Here is a 20,882-nt window from a genome sequence, read left to right as displayed (position 1 = left end):
TCAACAATTAATAATAATTTAATAATAGTTTATTATTTATACCCCACCCATCTGGGTGGGTTTCCACTGGAAAATATATCAAGGTAACACTGAAGATGACAATGGGTGGAATTCAACATAGAAAGTCTGCTTGTACAATAGAATTCCCACCCCCTCCTTCTCCTGCATGTCTTCCCACATAATCTTCTGTTGTGGAGGACTGAGAGCAAACCCCAAAGTGATTTAGGCAGCATCCGGTGGTATGTGGGGGGAGCAGAAGGGGAAGTCCTGCCATGTGAATGGATCTCATTCCAAGCACAGAACAACTTATTTCACTCCCACCCAATACCTTCATTTGCTGTATTTGCAAACAATATGCCTAAGGAATCTGACATGCCAGGGCCATTCCCATCTTATCCTCTGAAGGGCTAACATGTCCAAGGCTGTTCAATGACCAGGATCTGAATTCCATTCGCCATAGCCCCATTCCACTAATCCAGGCATAGGCAAACTTGGCCCTCCAGATGTTTTGGCACTACAACTCCCATCATGCCTAGCTAACAGGACCAGTGATCAGGGATGATGGGAGCTGTAGTCCCAAAACATCTGGAGGGCCGAGTTTGGGGATGCCTGCACCAATCTAACTAGTTGACCACACCGGCTCATAGCAATATACTCATAATCAGGTTTTAGGAATATGAACCAATCACACAGAAAAAGCAGCATTATAACTTTCATCTTTATAGAAATAAAGAACAGCAGATAACTTCACAATATGAGACCCAGGAATGATAACCTTTCCATCACTTTAGTTCAGGGGTGGTGAATCTATGACCCTTCCAGCTGCAGTTGGGACTCCAATTCCCATCAACCTAATTCTATCGCATGCATTAGCCTGGGGTAATGGGAATTGTAGTCCACAAACATATTGAGAACCACTGGTTCCCCATCCCTGCTGTAGCTAATATGACACATGCAAAGCATTGTTTTTAAAGCATTTTCAGTTTGTGCACCAACACTGATTGACAGATTGGTGAGACATATAACGCACTGTACTAATCCAATTTGGAGGTTACCAAGCCATGGGCGACAGTGGCCAGGCTATCTCTAGCTCGGTGGGGTTGCAGCTGGTGTACTTTAACCTGGTAAAAGGTGCAGCATGCCATGAAGTCTCCAATGGCAGAGTTGGAGCAATCAGCATTTAAGACTGCAGACCTGATCCTTAAGATCAGCGGTGTTCCAGATGTTGTTGGACTCCGGTGCCCATCAGTGCCAGCCACCATGGCCAATGGTCAGGAATGATGTGGGTGTGCAGTCCTGCAACATCTGGTGGGCCACAGGTTAGCCACCCCTACTTTAAAGGGAGTACAATCCCATTCAGAACAGGTTGAACACCAGCTTCCCAAACATATGAACTACCCATCAATACTGTCTTTTCAGGACTGAGCTTCAGATTAGCACCCAGTCCATTAATCATTCCAAACATCAATTTAGCACTCGTGCCTTGTTCCACAGGAAGGTAACAGTTGGAAGATGGTGGTCCCTGTTTGAGAGGCAGGGTAGAAAGGGTCTCCCAGGGTGGGAGGCTGGGGGAAGAACCAGGCTCCCAGGTGGGAGCTGGGAGGGTCTACCTTTCTGTGTATGGATAAAGGATATGATATAATTGTGATGAAGGGCCTTTAATACTTTTTTGTTTCCTCTTTTCTTTATCTAGTTTGACTTTTATTGTATTTTATGTTGAAAACTTTCAATAAAAAATTAACTAAAGAAGAAGAAAGGGTTTAGCAGTTGTACCTGGGGGGGGGGGGGAAAGGGTTGCATATTATGGGACATTAGCTCTTCTCCTTGACAAAGAAAAACCTGCGAACAGCATTCTGATAAAACAGGCCAGAAGTTAATGGGAGGCAGAGATTGCTACATATGAGTGGCTTATTAGAACCGTGAAACTCTCATTTTATTAACCACTATGCAGCTTGGTACAATCCTATGCAGTGTTTCCTGGGAGTAAGCCCCACTGAATTCAGAGAAATTTCCCAGCAACTGAAACATACGCAGGATTGGTTCCTTTACTAGTTCCTTTAGCTGCTTTTATGTAGGTTCGTTTCTAAAAATAGCCCAGAAAATTGTATACATTTGTGTTTTCCATAAGTTTCAAATGTTGAGATTGTACTACCTTAGATTCGCATCAATTCAAATTAAGAGAGAGAGTAAGGATGACAACACCAGGGAAAAAATTTCAAAGCTTTAACTTCTCACTATTCTATCATCACCTTGAAGTCAATTTTCACCTTTTTCACTGGCTGAATCTGTTATCTTACATTTTGCTTTGGGGCTCATGTGTTCTTGCAATATAGCAGTACTGGATTATGAGAATACTGACAAGCATGTTTGCTAAAAAGAAAAAAAGTCACAATGCTTATATTCTTGTAGGTTGGGGATCAGATTCTGAACCAATTCTGTAACATTTTGGGGAAACATAAAAGTAAAAACATGAACAGAAGGAAAGCACAACTATATATGTTGACTAATTCAGATACAAAACAATATAATTAGTAGAGAAGGGGGAGAGTTGTTTCTGCAAGTAGTTTCATCTGACCTGTTTTATCTACAGTCATCTTAGAATAACCAGCTCAACTGCTGAGAGATGGCAGATCAGACAGCCCCCTGGGAATTATAGGACCTTCAGAGAAAATATTGTTGCACAGAAAGTACATTTTACAGCCATGCATTCTCTTCTTGCCTTTTGCCAAGTTTTTTTTTAAAAAAACAACAATACACACACCAAACAAATCCACTCTGAGCCATGCATGTAGAAGGCCAAGTTTAACCACCTTAATTACACAGCATCCTATCATATGCCCTAGAGTGGCACACTGAACTTAACCTCTGACTTCTTTCCGAACTGATCAATTGGAGGGTGAACTGGAAATGCATGTCCAGATTTGTCATAGGCGGGTAAAAGCTTAAGAAGCAAAGATAGCTTTCCCCATCAAATTCTAATGCTAATCAATACAGCGAGCCTGGGGTGTGTGGGGAAAGGGAACTTTATCTAGAACAGTTACCCTCCTTCCACATCAAGCCAATTTTTCTATGTGGTTGAACCTTCAATCAGTAAATACAGCAATTAAATGCAAGTTACATCCGCAACAAAATGTTGCGGTGTGGAATACTGTTGTTCGATATGCCAGCCTTCCCGTTTTATTTATTTTTTTGCTGTTTTAATTGGGTTTTATAAACAAGAATGATGTTATACAAATAAGTATACCAAGTTTTTTCATGTCATTTGTATATCACAAAAATAGCACAATAAATGTGGGAAAATATCCACAACATATGTTTCATTATCAGTGGTCAACGGTATGAGCTCTTGGTTTATGATTTGGTTTAAACGATTAGGAGGAAGAGGAAGAAGAAAGAAAGAAAAAAAAGGGGGGGAGAGAGGTGAAGGAGGGAGCGGCGGGTGGGGTGGGATAGTTATGGTTCTATTATTCTACTTAGCGTGTGTGAAGGGTTGTGTCAGTGTTACTTGTATGGGTTCTCTTACTATTCACTTGTATTTCCTTGGTGGTGAAAGAGGTGGGGTGTGGTTGGTTGTCTTTGGTTGGCTGTAGTGAGAATTGTTTTTGTGTGTGAGCGGGGTATGAGTGTGTATTTTTGAATCAGGTTAGACAGATTGATTCGTATGCTGTCGGGGGATTCTTGTTGTCGTCTTGTTGGGCTGTATATATGATAAAGGGGAACCAAATTGGGGTGAAGCTGTCTTCTTCTATTTGTCCCCGTGTCAATTTCAGTTTATTTGGTTAGTTTTTCTAATAAGGCTGTTCCCCATGCTATTTGATACCATTGGTCCATGCTTACTCCTGACAGGTCTCTCCAGTGTCTGGCTATGAAGCTCCCCTTTTGCGCAGGGGTCAGCAAACTTTTTCAGCAGGGGGCCAGTCCACTGTCCCTCAGACCTTGTGGGGAACTGGACTATATTTTTTGGGGGAAATGAACAAATTCCTATGCCCCACAAATAACACAGAGATGCATTTTAAATAAAAGGGCACATTCTACTCATGTAAAAACACGCTGATTCCCAGACCGTCCGCAGGCCAGATTTAGAAGGCGATTGGGCCAGATCCGGCCCCCGGGCCTTAGTTTGCCTACCCATGTTCTAGCTAGCAGGTGCCCTTCCACTCCCTGTCCCCACTCCTCGTTTTCCAGCCTTGCACAAGCTACAATTCCTGCTGCAGCCTTCTATAGAAAGCCATTTCAAAACACTCTTCAAAGGCTGCCAAACCAAGGGCACATTATATTACCCCTTCCAAATCAAGACACTATCTAGATATGGATTAAGGCAGGGGTGAGAGAGTCCAAGTGTTGTTGGGACTCCCAGCTCCTATCAGGTCCTGCCAGGGATGATGCAAGTGGCCAGGGATGATGCGAGTTGGAAACCAGCAAGGCTGGGAGGGCCACAAATTAGCCACTCTTGAGATAAGGAGACGAGGCCCTGATGATCAAGGAAAGGATGCAGGGACACACCAGGCAAAGCTGGGAAAAGGTCCTCTTGGTTGCAAACAGCACCTCCTGAGATTCCTAGAACAAATTCCAGCAGGAGAAGAGGAAATGACACATTGAGCCCTGAGAGCTCCCTACCAGGACCTGTTTCATAAGCATGTATGCCAAGGACTGCAGCATTAGTGAAAGTCATAAGACCAAGCAAATTACAGGGAATTTCAGACTTGAGTGTTTTGGCTTGCAAAGTACAAGTTCGTCAACTTTCTTAAACGCAAAGCGTCTTTCTCTCTGTATGATAAGTACACCACCGTCACCACTTTCATTGTAACCTCAAGCAGAGATAGATATACATGACAGCAAAGGTAAAGTGGCAATGGCTTTCACTTAAGGAGTTTAACATTGCCAAAGCCAAGCACAACATTTTCAGCACATATTGCTGCTGGAAAGAATGGTCCCAGGAGGAAGATCTCCAGCAACCATGTATCAGTCATACACTTATTAGCACATCACCAACCACAGGTGAGAATGTGCCTTGACAGAACCGGGCATGTAGAACTCCTCAAAAAATAAAAAAGTGTTTTTCTAGCAAAGGTGAAAACATGAGAGAGAAGGTTTGCACCCCCCAGTATGACACTGTTGTAGTAGGGGGAAAACAAAACAAATAAACATGAGAGCTAAGCGATGAACATAAAACATGTAGCTGGATTCTGGATGAGAAGAATAGAAAGGAGTACAGCCAGTGCTGCTGAACCTGGTCTATGCTTTTTTATTATTATTTATTATATTGGTATACTGACTTATGGGACGTGGGTGGCGCTGTGGGTTAAACCACAGAGCCTAGGGCTTGCTGATCAGAAGGTCGGCGGTTTGAATCCCTGCGACGGGGTGAGCTCCCATTGCTCGGTGCCTGCTCCTGCCAACCTAGCAGTTCGAAAGCACGTCAAAGTGCAAGTAAATAAATGGGTACTGCTCCGGCAGGAAGGGAAATGGTGTTTCTGTGCGCTGCTCTGGTTCGCCAGAAGTGGCTTAGTCATGCAGGCCACATGACCCGCAAGCTGTACGCCGGCTCCCTCGGCCAATAAAGAAAGATGAGTGCCGCAACCCCAGAGTTGTCCGTGACTGGACCTAACGGTCAGGCGTCCCTTTATCTTTACTGACTTATACCTGTAGATCTCAGGGTGGTTCTCAACTAGGGTGCTGGTGTAAGAAGCCAGAAGCAGGCCTTGGGCTTACATACTATATTGATGCCCCTCTTGTAGTCATTTCCCCACCCCATGTTAAACATGGTTAAAACCTGGGCACTAATCTTAGCTACGGTTAATGCTAGCCTGGGTTTGCTATTAGCCAGTGTTTTGAAATCAGTTTCAAATACTGTAGTATTAACCATATTTAAGTTTGGTGTCAACTGCCTTGATTGTTTTGAAGCCATCAAATCCTCCTTTAGACAAGAGTGGGTACAATACATTTTGATCTGGATTTTCTAAGTTAGAAACAAGATGATTCCTCATATCAGCAAAAACAATCCGAGATAGAATTGAAATACAAAGGGAGTCAAATAACACAGAAAAGTTGGCAAATGTGAGGCATACTGTATAGGAATGTAAGAGCTGCTAATAAAATACTGTATTTTGGAGATTCAAGAGTGAAGAAAAACCTGATGACCAATTGTGAGGTCTGCTACAGCCAGCCTTTCTCCTGGAATATATTACTTCCATAGAAGACAAACCCAGCAGGAGTTAGTTTGTCAGTCCCTTAGATTTAGGCTAATCATCGCAATTTTTAACAGGCCAATTTGAGAGTAAAGCTAGAGGTAACTTTTTTCTGTGAATGTAATTAATGTGTCATTTTTAAAAAAAAAGTAACTAGAAGCTGGGGTGAGGTACAGTAGGCAAGACCTCTGAATGAGGAGAGTTTACCTTCCACCCAAATCCAAACACCATGGTCAAGATTAAAATTGCCTTCCTGAATCTATTTACATGGGAACAAATGGCTCAATTGGTTTACATAGCAAAACCATTAAGTTATGCAACTATAGGAAAGGGTAAGATTATGGTGTTATGCAAGTTAAAGATTATCTACACCAGTTGCAAATGGTTGAGAAAATGTAAAGAAACAATACAAAAAACAGCCCTACCCTGAAAACTTGTTACAGGATCACTTATAAATGCCACAAACAAAAAAAGCTACAGCCAAAAGACAGACAAAGTGGCCCTACTGAAATACAACTTCCTATGTTCCCAGGTGTGTTTGCCTACATGCTATCTTTGTACAAACTATAACTAGCAGTAGTGGTGTCATAGAAGCAAGAATCGTAAGCAAAGGCCACTGCTAAAGTGCAAATAAAATGTGCCCATGAATTATAAGAAATAATTTGAAAAACAACAACAAAGAGGATCAAGCTAGTCCGGAAGTATAGTTCACTGTTCCCTTTTAGAACCAACACAATCTAGTACACTTGAGAACTGGTATAGCGTAGCTGGGCTATACCAATCAGGAAGTATTAACTTTGCCATGAACTCCCTAGGTAAGCCCCTTTCTCTAGCCTCAGTCCCACTATCTGCATCACAAAAGATAATACTACTAAGTGTACCTTAGTATGTATTATATTTATTTTAATGCTACACCACAATTACATTCCCAAGGTGGTTTTGAAAAAAATTAAGTCAGTTAAAATATACCGTATTTTTCGCTCTATAAGATGCACCAGACCACAAGACGCACCTAGTTTTTGGAGGATGAAAACAAGAAAAAAAATAATCTGAATCTCAGAAGCCAGAACAGCAAGAGGGATCGCTGCGCAGTGAAAGCAGCAATCCCTCTTGCTGTTCTGGCTTCTGTGATAGCTGCGCAGCCTGCATTCGCTCCATAAGACGCACACACATTTCCCCTTACTTTTTAGGAGGGAAAAAGTGAGTCTTATAGAGCAAAAAATACGGTAAATACCAGGGTGTGTGAGAGAGACCAAAATCCATAAAATAGATAGCAGTATTAAAATAGTATCTAAAAAGCTTGGGAAAACAAAAATTCTGTGTCCGTCATCAGAAGGCGAACAAGGTAGGAGACAGAAAAAACTTTCTGGGGAGCGTAATCCACAACCACTACCAAGAAGGCCCTTACCAGTAAAGCATGTTGAATTTTTCAACTTTCAAATTCCAAAAAATGAGGAGGGCTTACAAGTTGTATCATGACTTGGGAATTCAAAATATGTTTTGGTTAAATTAATATAATTTAGCTTTTTTGCTTGGTAAGTAAAATGTGTGTAAAACTGCACAGAAATCATTAAAAATTATTGCAGTTATATTATATATTAATATTAAACATTACCTTACATTTTCAGAAGGTAAAACTAAAGTTCTTTGGTTTTCCAAAAGCCGTTTATGTGCTTCTTCACCAAATGTAGATTTACCAAGCTAAATACTGTTTGGTCACAAAAAAATAATAATAGCAGATTTGAATCCCCCCCCTCAAAAAAACCATATTTTTAAGACCCTTCACTGAAGAAGTTTGCAAAAATTAAGTTTTGCCCCCTGAAATGACACGCCCCACTACCAGGCTATTTTGTAGAGGTAATGTTGAGTGTTCTTCATTCATCTAAATTTAAAAGTGGAACAACCTTCTGAGGCATTCATCATATAACTGTAGAGTTGGAAGGAATCCCCGGGGGGGGGGCCATCTAGTCCAACCCCCTTGCAGTGCAGGAATCTCAACAATCATCTTATAAGTCAGACAACTACACCCATTTCATTAACGAAGGGAACTAAGAGCACGTGAGGGCTGGGAGCCCTTGAGTCGGCGGTAAACCCGTGAACAAGGGTTCACACGTGAACCGAGGAGCAAGTTCACGGGTCTGGACTGGCAGCTCCTCAGCCTAACCCCCTTGCACTCTCATGTCCCGGGCACGTCAAGAGGAGGGGGTAGCAACCGCCCCTACCTGCTGCACCAGGGGCAGGCTCCATGTACCAGCTTCCCTGCTTTAGGGGCGGGGAGGGAAGCACCTCAGTAGCTACAGAAGTCGCGGCGGCACCAGCAACATGGTCATAGTCCCTCAACCTTGGGGTTTTTTTTAAGCCACACACTCTCTCGGCGCATGCGCCAGCTACGGAATTCGAAGCTCCAGCGCGCTACCCGTCGGCCTGACAGCACTACGGCGCACGCGTCGAAGAGAGGGAGGAAGCGGAAGAGAAGGAGGCGAACGAACAGCGTGGGAGGGCGCGTGCGCGTGGAAGGCTAGCGAAGGAAAAGGCGTGGTTCTACCTATTGGGGCGGGGCGAATGCCGGCCTCTTCCAGACCGGCTTCTTAATGGGAGGAGCTTCGAAGGATAAAGCGATAGTGACGTCACCGTGACAAGATTATCGCCTGGAGAGCCCCTTAAAACCAGTTGGGAAGGTGGCTGTTGGGATTGTTTCTTGTGAGGCAAAGAAGGAAAAACAAACGCCCATACTTTTAATACACACACAAGTCTTTTAATAAATACATCCATTAATAGAAGGGAGAACAACTAATAATCAAGGAGATAGACCAATGTGAACGTTGAAGCAGGCATTATCACCAAACCTATCAGCTCAACAATTACTAAATATGGACATGCTTTCATAACGTGACAGTTTTCACAGACTCGAATATAATATTATAGTTTGGGGGTCAGCCTGGTTGGGTTTTGCTGCTCCCTTAGATTCTTAACAGCTATTTGGTTGTGTTCACAATATCTGAGGATAGCCTCAATTATTTAGGGAGTTATTCAGAAGAACATGCCCCACTCTTGTATTATGACTTCACGTTTTAAAGCACAGTGCTGGGGCTTTGGCCCCATGAGATTTCTTTTATCCAGTAGTTTTGCTCTCGGATTGGGGTGGGGTAGGGCGGGTTTACCCCTGCATTGTTCACAAAAACTAGGTAGGTCATTGTGACCCCTGTGTAAAGAGTCCCTTCATTTTCACTTCTCTATTAAGGTACAGGAGTGAAAGAGTGTTAAGGCTGCAATCCTAAAAATATATGGTAAAAGGTAAAGGACCCCAGGATGGTTATGTCCAGTCAAAGGCGAATATGGGGTGCGGCGCTCATTTTGCTTTTCAAGCCAAGGTAGCAGGCGTTTGTCCACAGACAGCTTTCTGGGTCATGTGGCCAGCATGACTAAAACGCTTCTGGTGCACGGAGGATCGTGACAAATGCCAGAGCGCACAGAAATGCTATTTACCTTCCTACCACAGTGGTACCTATCCATCTACTTGCACTGGTGTGCTTTCAAACTGCTAGGTTGGCAGAAACTGGGACAGAGCAACGGGAGCACACCCTGTCATTCATATTCAAACTGCTGACCTTGTGATTGGCAAGCGGTCCAAGGGGTTTGGACCACAGTGCCACCCGTGTCCCTTAAAAATATATATACAGTACTTAGTAGGGAGCAAACTCTACTGCATAGGATTGCACTGTGAGAATTGTAGTACAGTACTGTCGTTTGTTAAATTGTGAAAAGATGGCTGAAGAGAGATCTTTCCCAAATTAGATCTGCATTGGGCCAGAATGAATTTCCTAGCACATGCACAAAGGTGCACACACACATGTACAAAAAAAAAAAGTTTTAGGAGCCACCTGAGATGTCTGAAAAGTGCAGTGCAATGACAAAGAATATATTTTCCATTGCACAAAATGTGGCTGATCATAAATAGCTCCTGCTTGCAGTCATTTCTCTGTTTGTCTACCATTCATATTGTCATTTGATTAGTTAATCATCCATTTTCTAAAGTGTGAATGTGTTTTTACACTTCAAGCAAGACAGTGTTAACTATGAAACTATAGATAGCAATGGAGATTAATTATCTATTTCAGAAGTCTCCACACCTTTTGCTTCTGAGATAAAGGAGAACTTGTAATCTGTTCAAAGGTTCAGTTATCAAAATAATAACAATAATAAAATAAATTCAAACCACTCTGGACAGTTTGTTGAACTGTATTTAAGGGTCGTCGTCCCCAGGCTGTTTTTATGAAACACATTGTGTCCTAATGACGTGTGAAGAGACTTTAAATACACAGCAAAACTGCACTGTTTAATGGCATTAAAAGGCTGAGAGTCTTTGGAGAAGTAACAGCATTTTTCTGATATATTGATCACCATTTTATCATTATTTTCCCAACGACTCTTTGCTAGCCCCGCTCACCCATGTGGGCTTATGTGGAGGCAACTGGCTTTGACAGCCTGCTCTAAGCAGCATGGGAAAACTGGGCCTACTCGCTGTGCAAATCCCCCACAATGCCCCTGTGATGTGCTATGAGGGCTCACTGGTTCCTGTGCTGGCACACCTGGCCACTTGACTCCTGTTTGCACCAACCAGGCAATAACTCCTGAGAAGACCACATGTGGACATTGCCTGGAGACTCCCCCTGTGAGGGAAGAAGTGTTGGGCCTTCTCCACTGGCTTGCCTGGTAGCTGGGAAGGAACTCAGCTGCAGTGCCTTAGGCTAAAGGGAAGGGAGACAAAGAGGGTATATAAAATGCCCCAGGAAGCTGAAAGAAGAGACACAGTGGAAAGGATGGGTGCCTAAATAAGGAGTTTCTACAAATATTTGAGAAAAGTTCTCCTTGTTTCCGTGTGGGGGTGTTCTTCAGGCTATTTCACAAACCTCATTGAATGTGGTTAGAGTGGGGTGTCAACAGACTTTGCTGCTCCCCGTGGTTGTCTAGGAGGAGCCGTGGGTTCAATCCTGCCAAGGACATGGAGTCAGAGGATCTCTTTGAGGGAAAGCCTTCCTTGAGGCAGCTCTGGGAGGAACTGGCTGTTCCCGGTGTTTGGGACTTATTCCTGAGGGGCCTGGACTGAGAAAAAGGAGACTTGGATGCTCTGAAGGACGCACAACACTTTGTAGAAGATGTCTGCTAAAGGGACTTGGGGCTGGGAAGAATTCGGGCCAGGGGTGAAAACGGAAAATATGAAGCAACATTTGTGGAAGAAAGCCTGATATGCAGCAGAGCTGAGGTGAGTCTGTGCCTATTGAAGTATAGAGCATGCCCTCTTTGATGTGTCCTTTCCATAGGGGCAGTGCTTTTTTTCTTAAAAAATTAAATGTTTAGGGGTACTCTCATTTTCCTACTCATATTGAAATACAGTGGTACCTCGGGTTAAGTACTTAATTAGTTCTGGAGGTCTGTTCTTAACCTGAAACTGTTCTTAACCTGAAGCACCACTTTAGCTAATGGAGCCTCCCACTGCCGCTGCTCTGCCGGAGCACGATTTCTGTTCTCATCCTGAAGCAAAGTTCTTAACCCGAGGTACTATTTCTGGGTTAGTGGAGTCTGTAACCTGAAGCGTATGTAACCTGAAGCGTATGTAACCCGAGGTACCACTGTACTGCCTCTCAATGAGGCCAAACATAGATTCCCAAAATGTATAGGGGTATGCGTACCCCCAGAAAAAAGCACTGCATAGGGGTGTAGCACAACCCCAGAGAGAACGTGCCAGGGGCATTGTGGGAGATTAAAATGGTGATTTATTTTTGGAGACATGGGACAGAAAAATAAGGATGGAGATGCGAAAACAGGCATCAGCAATTGAGAGGGTGCAGTTGCTTAATAATGTGGGACAGGGATGGGGAGCCTGCCTTCAGATGCTGTCAGACCCACAACTCCCAAACAACCCTGTCAATGCGCAGGGATTATGTAAGTGCTCCAGCCACAGGTTCCCCATCCCCGGTGCTGGGCTTAAGTTGTTTATGGACACCTGAATGAGTGTCTCCATTCCCACCGTTCAGTCCAGACACTGAGGTTCAGCTCTGAGAACCTTCCAGCAGTTCCTTCATTGCGAGAAGCAAAGTTTCTTTTCTTTTTTAAGTTTTTATTTATACTTTTCAAGTTTATACATTTCATTAGTTTTACAATCAATTTAACATTTCAAAGTTTGACTTCTTTCCTCCTCTTTCTGTGGCTCCTTAAATTTATTTTTTAATATCTTCTGCATATCCAAATTCATTTAATTTCCTCATTTAATAATCTACTTTAAATATATACTCTTATGAAACTGCAGGTTATTACAATAATCCTGCCAATGTTTTTATCTGTTTGCAATTTTTCTGTAAATATTTAATAAACCATTTCCATTCTTTTATAAAAAGTTTGTTATCTTGATTTCTTAAGTTTCACCATTTCTGCATATTCCATAAGTTTTTGTATCCATTCTTCCTTTGCTGGAACTTCTGCTTCTTTATACTTCTGGGCATTCTTGCTGCTGTATTCTTGCTGCTGTAGTAGCATACATAAATTTCTATACAATTTAGGCATCTCTGTCCCTATAATTCGCAGAAGCAAAGTTTCAAGGAACCAGGCAGAGGGCCTTTTCAGTAGTGGCGCCTGCCCCGTGGAATGCCCTTCCATCAGATGACAAAAGTTAAACAATTATACAGCTTTTCATAGACACCTGAAGGCAGCCCTGTTTCAGGAAGTTTTTAATGTTTGATGTTTTGTTTTGTCCCTTTATAATTTATTGGAAGCTGGTCTGAGGGGTTGGGGTAACCCAGTCAGATGGGTGGGATATAATATGTTGTGGTTATTCAGGTTTAGCAAACGTGTCTGTACACATACTATCTGTTTTTAGCATTGTATCATGATAAATATTTTACGGCAAGGTGGAACCTGTAGCTGAAATTAATTACAAGGAGCCAGGACCAACTTCAATGGTTCAATATGGGGCACCATTTACTCAGAATTACAGCATTTACTGATTATGGGCTTATTCCAATAGTGTCTCCTCTACGAATGATTTTGGAGCATACACAATAAAAGTGTATTATCAAAACAGGCTGTTCATGTAAATTTTTAAATACATTTGTGGGCAGGAGGTCCTGAGAATCTAACACCCTGTTTGGGATTCTAAGGCTTAGAGGCTGCATTAGCCAGGAAGCAAGTAAATAACTTAATTTGAAAAAAAGCCTTTAAACTTTGATTTAGGCTATAATATTTTTAGGGGGGAAATATCACTTTCTTGTCTGCTGAACTTTAATTCTTATACTATGTTTTATTTAACAAGAAAATGTAACCCAAGCAATGAGAGTTGCTTTCTTACCGGTATGGTGGCAAGTGTTTGCGAGTTTATAATATGCTCTGAACCAAGGATGGGGAATCTTTGGCTCGTGAGCCACATTTGACTCACCAGCTCCTCCCCTTCTGGTCTGTGAGGCAGTTTTTTTTTTTTAAAAAAAACCATGCTCACATGACATCATATGTGACATCAGGATGGGGGAAAAAGGAATAATCATAACTTAAAGTTAATGAACAGGGTAAGTATGCCCTGTTCCAGAAGCACCAAGCTCTGTTTGGGCAGTGGTTTCAATGGAAATTGCTTGATTATATTCCTAAGCATGTGAGAACCAGCTGGTTGTCAGGTGCTTGTGAAGCTCTGTACCAGGGGAATATTTGGTCCTCCAGATGTTGAATTACAGCTCCCATCATCCCCAGTAAGCATGACCAATGACCAGGGATGGTGGGAATTGTAGTTCAGCAACAACTGTTGGGCCAAAGGTTCCCCACACTTGCTCTGGCCAATGGGCTTTGACAGGTGGGTGGGACAAGCCATCTCTCAATCATCTGATGTCATAATAATGTCAGGTGGGCTATTGTGCCAACTTGTCAAAGTTGGCCTATGGAGTGAGAATCTGACCTACTGGTTGCCCACCTTTTTGTAAACTAAAGATTCCAATTACTATCTTCAGTTGTTGCAGTTTCTCGTTTTTAACGTCATACTGCAATAAGAAAACTGAACTTTCAGCATATGGCACTGTGAAGACCATATGCAGCCTGTTGACGCTTAGGAGAACCCTTTAATTTTTGTCAAATCCGTAAGAACCCTTAGTCCATGAGACGTAACTTTGAAAGCTGTTTCACACAACCACCATGTTACAACCTTGCTATTTTCACATCGTCAGAAAAAAAGAATGTGAGAATCAGGTCTTATCAAGTGATTCCTCTGTCAACCTCAGTAATGGCCCATCTTCCATCATGATTCCCCGATTCAATAAAACTCTTTCTCCTTAAATTACTGCCCAACCCTGACACGCGCAGAGTTTCAGACCCCATTATAAAAAAGAGACGTGCAATGAACAATCCTGCTAATCCTGTTTTATTGCAAGGGAAATGACCCTTCAGGAAACACCTCACATAGTCTTTTCATTTCTAAGTATGGTTGATCTCTCTCTGCTGACTCAGATTCACAAAGATGGAAAGTCTTTGGTATTTCATAGTCTGATAGTTGCTTCCACGCATAACAGAAAATACCTAAACGGAAGGTTGATTTTATTAGGATGGCATAGTTGTTGTAGTGATGGGCCTGGTCTCTCCCAGATTCTTCTTCATCTTCAAACAATAGTTGGTAGTGAGGCTGGTTTAGAAAAACTGTGGTAGGTTACAGGATTCCTTGGCAGTTTGAAGGCCATGTTCGATCTTTTTTAGGCAGGCAGAAGATTGTAATTTCTCTCAGGCTGGTGTCCGTACTTTCCCTTTCTCTTTTCTGTTCTTAGCCTTAATAAGCCAGCCATAGAGAAGGGAAAGGATACTTTTTCTAACGAGTCTTGCTGAAGGCAATTCGCCTGGTGTATTTTCTTGGCATGACTTGCCTCAAGGCAGTTTGCACATCTGAGGAAATTATGGAGGGGCGTCGTTCCTTTCTCCTTAGGCGTTCAGCTTCCCCGGACACTTTCCTGTAGATGCCATCTACATAGGAGTGCAACATGCCCCAAGCATCTCTGGTCATTCGGAACTTGTTAGACCGGATCCTCCTTGGCAACTTGGAAGCAGTTCTAATTCTTGGTTTCTGCCTTCTGTATCTTTTCACAGACCTTATAGTTCTCTTTCGGACTGTGTGCCTTCTCCTGGCCTTCCCCCTGTACCGTGGTCGTGGTCGTGGCCGTGGTCTCCTACGCATTAGTCTCCGTGAAGCCATTTTGTTTCATACACCGAGACTGCAAGACTGCTTGTCTGCCTGTCTAACTGCCTGCCTGCAAATGCCTGAACCTTCATTGGAGGTAAACTCTTATATAAGGCTAGTTATTCAAATGAGCAGACACTTCTGTGCCCAGTGATTGGCTGACTGGAACAAAGACCATGTGAATTACCTCATAATACCTGATTGTGACCCATGCTGAAATGAAAGAGATCATGGTTTAGTTTGACTAAAGGACTGTGTCTGGGACTTGCCTCATGTTGTTGTATGCTCCAGTTCCCTGATCCATTCTTTGTGATAACAGTAGTATCCCATGACATCAAAGTTAGGCAAAATTCAGTTCTTCAGAAAACCAACATTGAAAAACATTGTCTGAACTAGGTTTCCAATTCCAGTTTGGAGGCAAACTATGGTTTGTGGCAACTTTCCCCAAATGGCTGCTTTCTAGATGGCTTGGACTACAACTTCCATCAGCCCCAGTTAGCACAACTGGGCTAGCTGGAGCTGATGGGAGTTGTAGTCAAAAACAATCTGGAAGGCACTGGGTTAGGGAAGGCTGCTTTATGGCAACTGTGGTTTGCCTACTAGAGATGCCACATCAGACTATAGTTTATCAGATACCAGCACAAACTGCAGTTATCACAGATTAAGAAGGAAGAAAATGTTAGAACATGGGTGAAGGAAGTGAGTTCACAAGTGTAAGATTGCCAAGCTATATTTTATGCTGATCATTATTTTAATAGTAGTCTATCATGGTCTAGACTCTGGAAGGGAAAGTATTGCCTCAGATGCTAACATCAGTATTACAGCACAGGCTGATTTAAATGATTTGTGGGCCATATTCTTCTCTTGTTTCTTTTTCTGTTGCCATGACATCTTACCTCACAGTATGTCTCTTGCATCACATTCTTTTCTAGTTACCTAAACACTGTCCTCGCTTAACCTTTTCATAAACCACGATAACAGGCAAAAGGCCATATTTGTGAATCTTTTCTTTGATCAGGTCATAAACATTTATTAAAAAATAAGATGCCAGAGTGGTTTATAGTGCATTCAAACAATAAAACAGTGATGGTTGCATTCAGGGTATATGGATACTGAGGTCTATACTTGTGGAAAACGTTTTAGCTATTTGGGGGTCTATAACAAAATTAAGAGAGGCCCACAGCTGTCAACCGTCCCTTATTTGGCGGGAAACTCCCTTATCCCAGCGCCGTGTCCCTTAAATTTGGTGATGTCCCCTAAATTTCTTGAGTTTCATGCTTGCCCGGCTCGGGAGGGAAGCAGCAGCTCGGGGTCCTCCGACGCGAGAGAGAACGCATGCACGAGCTGCCGTGTCTCCATCTCTCCCATTAGCCCCCTTAGGGGCGCGTCGTGAGGAGACGGGCGGCAGCGAGCGGGCAGGCAGCCCCTCTCTTGCGAGACTTCCGCTGCGCTGCCAGGGGAAGCCGGAGGCAGCGGCTGAGGAGGTGGCCTGAGGGAGGAGGAAGAGGAGGGGATGGGGAGGGACGCAGAAGGTCGACGCTTCAGCGGCCGCCACGGTGCCACAACCACCTCATGCCGGGCTCGCGGATGGCATGGGCGAGAGTCTATCTCAGGCGGAGAAGGGCTGATGGAACTCCTCACGCCAGGACGACGGCAGCCCCGGCGTGCTGCTTTGCATACCCTCCAACTAGTGCAGCATCTTAATGTAGTGATTTCCCCCTCTGCATCCCTTTCATAACTTTATTTTTATAAATCATTTGTCCATCCATAGTTCAAATTTTTACTACAAGTTTTCTGTCAATCCTACCAATGTATGTAACTCTTTACAATAGCTTTTCAACTAAATTATAAACTTTCCTCATTCTTTATTAAAGAGGTCCTCTTCCTGGTTTCTGCCTGTAAGCTTTGCCATCTCAACGTCGTTCATCAGTTTTGTCTGCCCCTCTTCTTTGGTCGGAGTTGTAGACCCTTAGGATCATCTAGTCCAACCCCCTGCAAAACACAGTCAGTGGCAGCAGAAGCAGCATGGTTTCATCAGTGGCGGATTTCTGTATAAGCTAAGCCAAAATTTGGCTGCTGATCCCTTATTTTCGAGGCTGCTGGTCCCTTATTTTCAAATCTGTAAGTTGACAGCTATGGAGAGGCCATGACTTGACATTGCTGTGGTAAATAATGGGAAGGGAAAGGAAAGGTTTGCACTATTTCTAGTCTTCTTTTCCGTTATTAAAAAAGAAAGGGAAATGGCATCAATCCAGTTTAGAAATAATCTTTTACAGGTCACCTTTCTGAGTAATTGGTACTGAGGCTAAACCCTATCACTAGTCAAATCTATTTTTCTTGTGCATTCCGTCTACAGCACAAAGATGTAAATCTTTTCCAGCATCTTAATCTGTATTCAGATAAGAACCAAAAGACTGATTACAGTGTGATGAATCAATTCCCATGATGAGGCATAAGCTTGTGGATGCCTGAGTTTCATCATTGTCTGAAATGTAACATCAGATTATGGAGCAACGTCTAGATTTTAACCCATACATTTTAAAGTCAAGTAATTCCAATCCACTATAATAAAATTCACAAAGATCATCACTGCCACAAAACTTTTATTGTAAAAAAAAAACAAACCCTTTAAAAACTGTTGCCATAGAACAGCATATTTCATAGCACTTAATTCTGGGTAAAACAGGTGTGCTCATAGAAACACACATCTGCTTTGAAGCCAAGAAATGCACAAATTGATAATAATGAAACCAAATAATGAAATTAATTATTTGAAACATTTAAAACAGATAAGGAAAAGGGATTTGCACCAGAAATATCTAGATTAAAAACGGATTTGGTCAACTCAAAAACGAAAACTCTTTCAAAGGTGTACTAACTCCTCCTTGACTGGGAAGTCAAAGAGGAAGAGATGAAAACTGCCATGATCAAATGGGCCCAGGATTTCAGGTATAATATAGAAATGAAAAGTGGGGAAAATTATGGAAAGTAAATTGGAAATTTACTGCGTGTTATACTTTGAGGGAAAACCTTCAAAAAATGCAATACCGTTGGTATTTGATGCCATGGAAGCTTTCAAAAATGTACAAAAATGTATCTAGTACTTGTTGGAGATGTGGAGTAGAAACTGGTACTATGTTGCACATGTGGCGGCTATGTAAAAAAATTAAGATCTTCTGGGATGACATCTATATACAGTGGTGCCTCGCAAGACGAAATTAATTCGTTCTGCAAGTTTTTTCTTCTTGCGAGTTTTTCGTCTTGCGAAGCACGCTTTCCCATAGGAATGCATTGAAAATCAATCAATGCGTTCCTATGGAAACCGCCTTCAGACCAGGTCCGGGGACAGTCTGTCCCCCGACCTCTTCTGAAGGCTGGGGGGGGGGACAAGGGCTTTTCTTCCCACCGCCAGCCTTCAGAAGGCTGTTCTGAAGGCTGGCGGTGGGAAGAAAAGCCCTTCTCCCCACCTCCCACCCCGCAAGCTCCGGGGACAGGAGGGCTTTCCTCCCGACTGCCAGCATTTTAAAAGCCCCAGGACAGCGAAAAGTCTTTGCTCCCCCCCGCCTGCCTTCCCGGGATAGCGGAGAAGCACAGCGCGTTTCTCCGCTATCCCGACGGCTTTTGAAGGCAGGCGGGGGGGGAGCAAAGACTTTTGCCCCCCGCCGGCCTTCAGAAGAGGTCCTGGACCTCTTCTGAAGGCCGGCGGGGGGCAAAAGTCTTTGCTCCCCCCCCCCCCGCCTGCCTTCCCGGGACAGCAGAGACTTCTCCGCTGTCCCGGGGCGATCTTAAAATGCTGGCGGGCAGCAGCGAAGCCTTCGCTGCCGCCCGCCAGCATTTTAAGATCGCCTGGAGCGAAAGTCTTTGCTCCCCCCCCCGCCTGCCTTCAAAAGCCGTCGGGATAGCGGAGAAACGCGCTGTGCTTCTCCGCTATCCCGGGAAGGCAGGCGGGGGGGAGCAAAGACTTTTGCCCCCCGCCGGCCTTCAGAAGAGGTCCAGGACCTCTTGTGAAGGCCGGCGGTGGGCGAAAGTCTTTGCTCCCGATGGCCAGCATTTTAAAAGCGGTCCGGGATAGCGGGAAAGCTATCCCGGGCCGCTTTTAAAATGCTGGCAGTGGGGAACAAAGCCTTTCGGCCCCCGCCGGCCTTCCTGGACCTCTTCTGAAGGCCGGAGGGGGGCGAAAGGCTTTGCTCCCCACCGCCAGCATTTAAAAGAGGTCCCCGGAGATTTCCCTATGGGCTTTCTTCTTGCGAAGCAAGCCCATAGGGAAATTCGTCTTGCGGAACGACTCAAAAACGGAAAACTCTTTCGTCTTGCGAGTTTTTCGTTTTGCGAGGCGTTCGTCTTGCGAGGCACCACTGTAGAACTTTAAAAAATGTTTAGAGTTTCATTTATAAAAAGACCAGAAGCATTTCTACTTGGAATTACAGGATCAGACATTCCTAAGAATGTAAAAGAAGTTTTTTTAATACGCCACAATCGCAGCGAGAATCTTAATAGCGACTAAATGGAGAAGTGATAAAATCCCTTCCAGGTCAGAATGGTTACAAAAACTAGCCAAATATGCAGAGCTAGCCCAAGTAGCTGAAAAAAATGAAAGATAAGTCAAAACAAGTATTGCAAAATGGGAGGTTTTCAAATCATATCTTAAGATCAATTGTGGTAGTATGAACTTGGTTGCAGCCTTCGAATAACTTCTGTAGTTGTACTAAGTAAGAAACAAGGATATAAGAGAATAATACTTAACTATAAAATGAAGAGATAAATTTATGCAATAAATTTGTAAATATTAAAAGAAGCATGGAGAAGACGGGAAGTTAGATGTACCTTAAGAAGATTTACTGTCAAAACAGATTTTATTCTTTTGTTTATTTTGTATTTGGTGTAACAAGTGTCGTATTGTATGGTTTTTTTCTATTTTTGTTGGTGTTTACAACAAAGCATAAAAAAAAACAACAAAAAATTGCACAAACTGAAGCTAAGGCACTCTGCACATCCTCTGAGAATGCCTCCTCTTCAGCCAGTCTTCTCTGTTTCATCCAGATTTGTGGCTTCTGTCATTTCATTTTGCTATATTAATTCTCCATCTGCCAAACACTTCAGCATGTACTTGAATCCTGCTGCATTATTGCTAGTTGATATGGCTTTGATTTATCCACAGAAACTCAGCAAGATCAGGAACTTTTAATGCATTTCAATGCCTGGGGTGAACAGTGGGCAGGTTTTGAATTTTGAAGCTACTGAATGGGAATATTTTTCTTACATAGCATTTTTCCTTTAACAATTGTAGGGATTAAGTATCCTTAGAATAATTCTTCTGCTTTAGGACACAATCCAGAATTGTGGTCTGGCTTCAGGTCATACTCGTCGCCTGTAATCTGGATAGTCAGCTGAATTAATGCCTATCCCTCTCTGGCACTGTTCTGTTCTCTTAATGATGAAAACATTGTGAGTCACTGGCAGGTAGAGGCTGGTTCAAAGGGCACTTTGCAAAATCA

At 43.1% G+C, this 20,882-nt stretch overlaps 2 protein-coding genes across 4 annotated transcripts in view; one reads left to right on the top strand and one right to left on the bottom strand.

The window, feature by feature from the left end:
- CMC1 (C-X9-C motif containing 1) overlaps positions 1 to 8,597 on the bottom strand; it is a 40,184-nt gene extending 31,587 nt beyond the window's left edge. The window contains exon 1 of the mRNA XM_053409873.1: positions 8,411 to 8,597. Coding sequence (XP_053265848.1) covers positions 8,411 to 8,435 — 25 coding nt within the window. The 5' untranslated portion in view covers positions 8,436 to 8,597. The remainder of the gene's footprint in view (positions 1 to 8,410) is intronic.
- A 2,474-nt stretch (positions 8,598 to 11,071) lies between these two features.
- Positions 11,072 to 20,882, top strand: part of EOMES (eomesodermin) — a 149,627-nt gene continuing 139,816 nt past the window's right edge. For 2 of the 3 annotated variants that reach the window (XM_053410576.1, XM_053410578.1), the window contains exon 1: positions 14,585 to 15,484. The gene's annotated coding sequence lies outside the window, so the exon portion shown is untranslated. Of the gene's footprint in view, positions 11,452 to 14,584; positions 15,485 to 20,882 lie in introns of those variants that run through there. The other variant, XM_053410577.1, reaches the window with a different exon arrangement.

This window comes from Podarcis raffonei, chromosome 12, assembly GCF_027172205.1.
Source record: "Podarcis raffonei isolate rPodRaf1 chromosome 12, rPodRaf1.pri, whole genome shotgun sequence".
NCBI classification, from domain to species: domain Eukaryota; kingdom Metazoa; phylum Chordata; class Lepidosauria; order Squamata; family Lacertidae; genus Podarcis; species Podarcis raffonei.
This window is presented reverse-complemented; position numbering and strand designations above follow the sequence as displayed.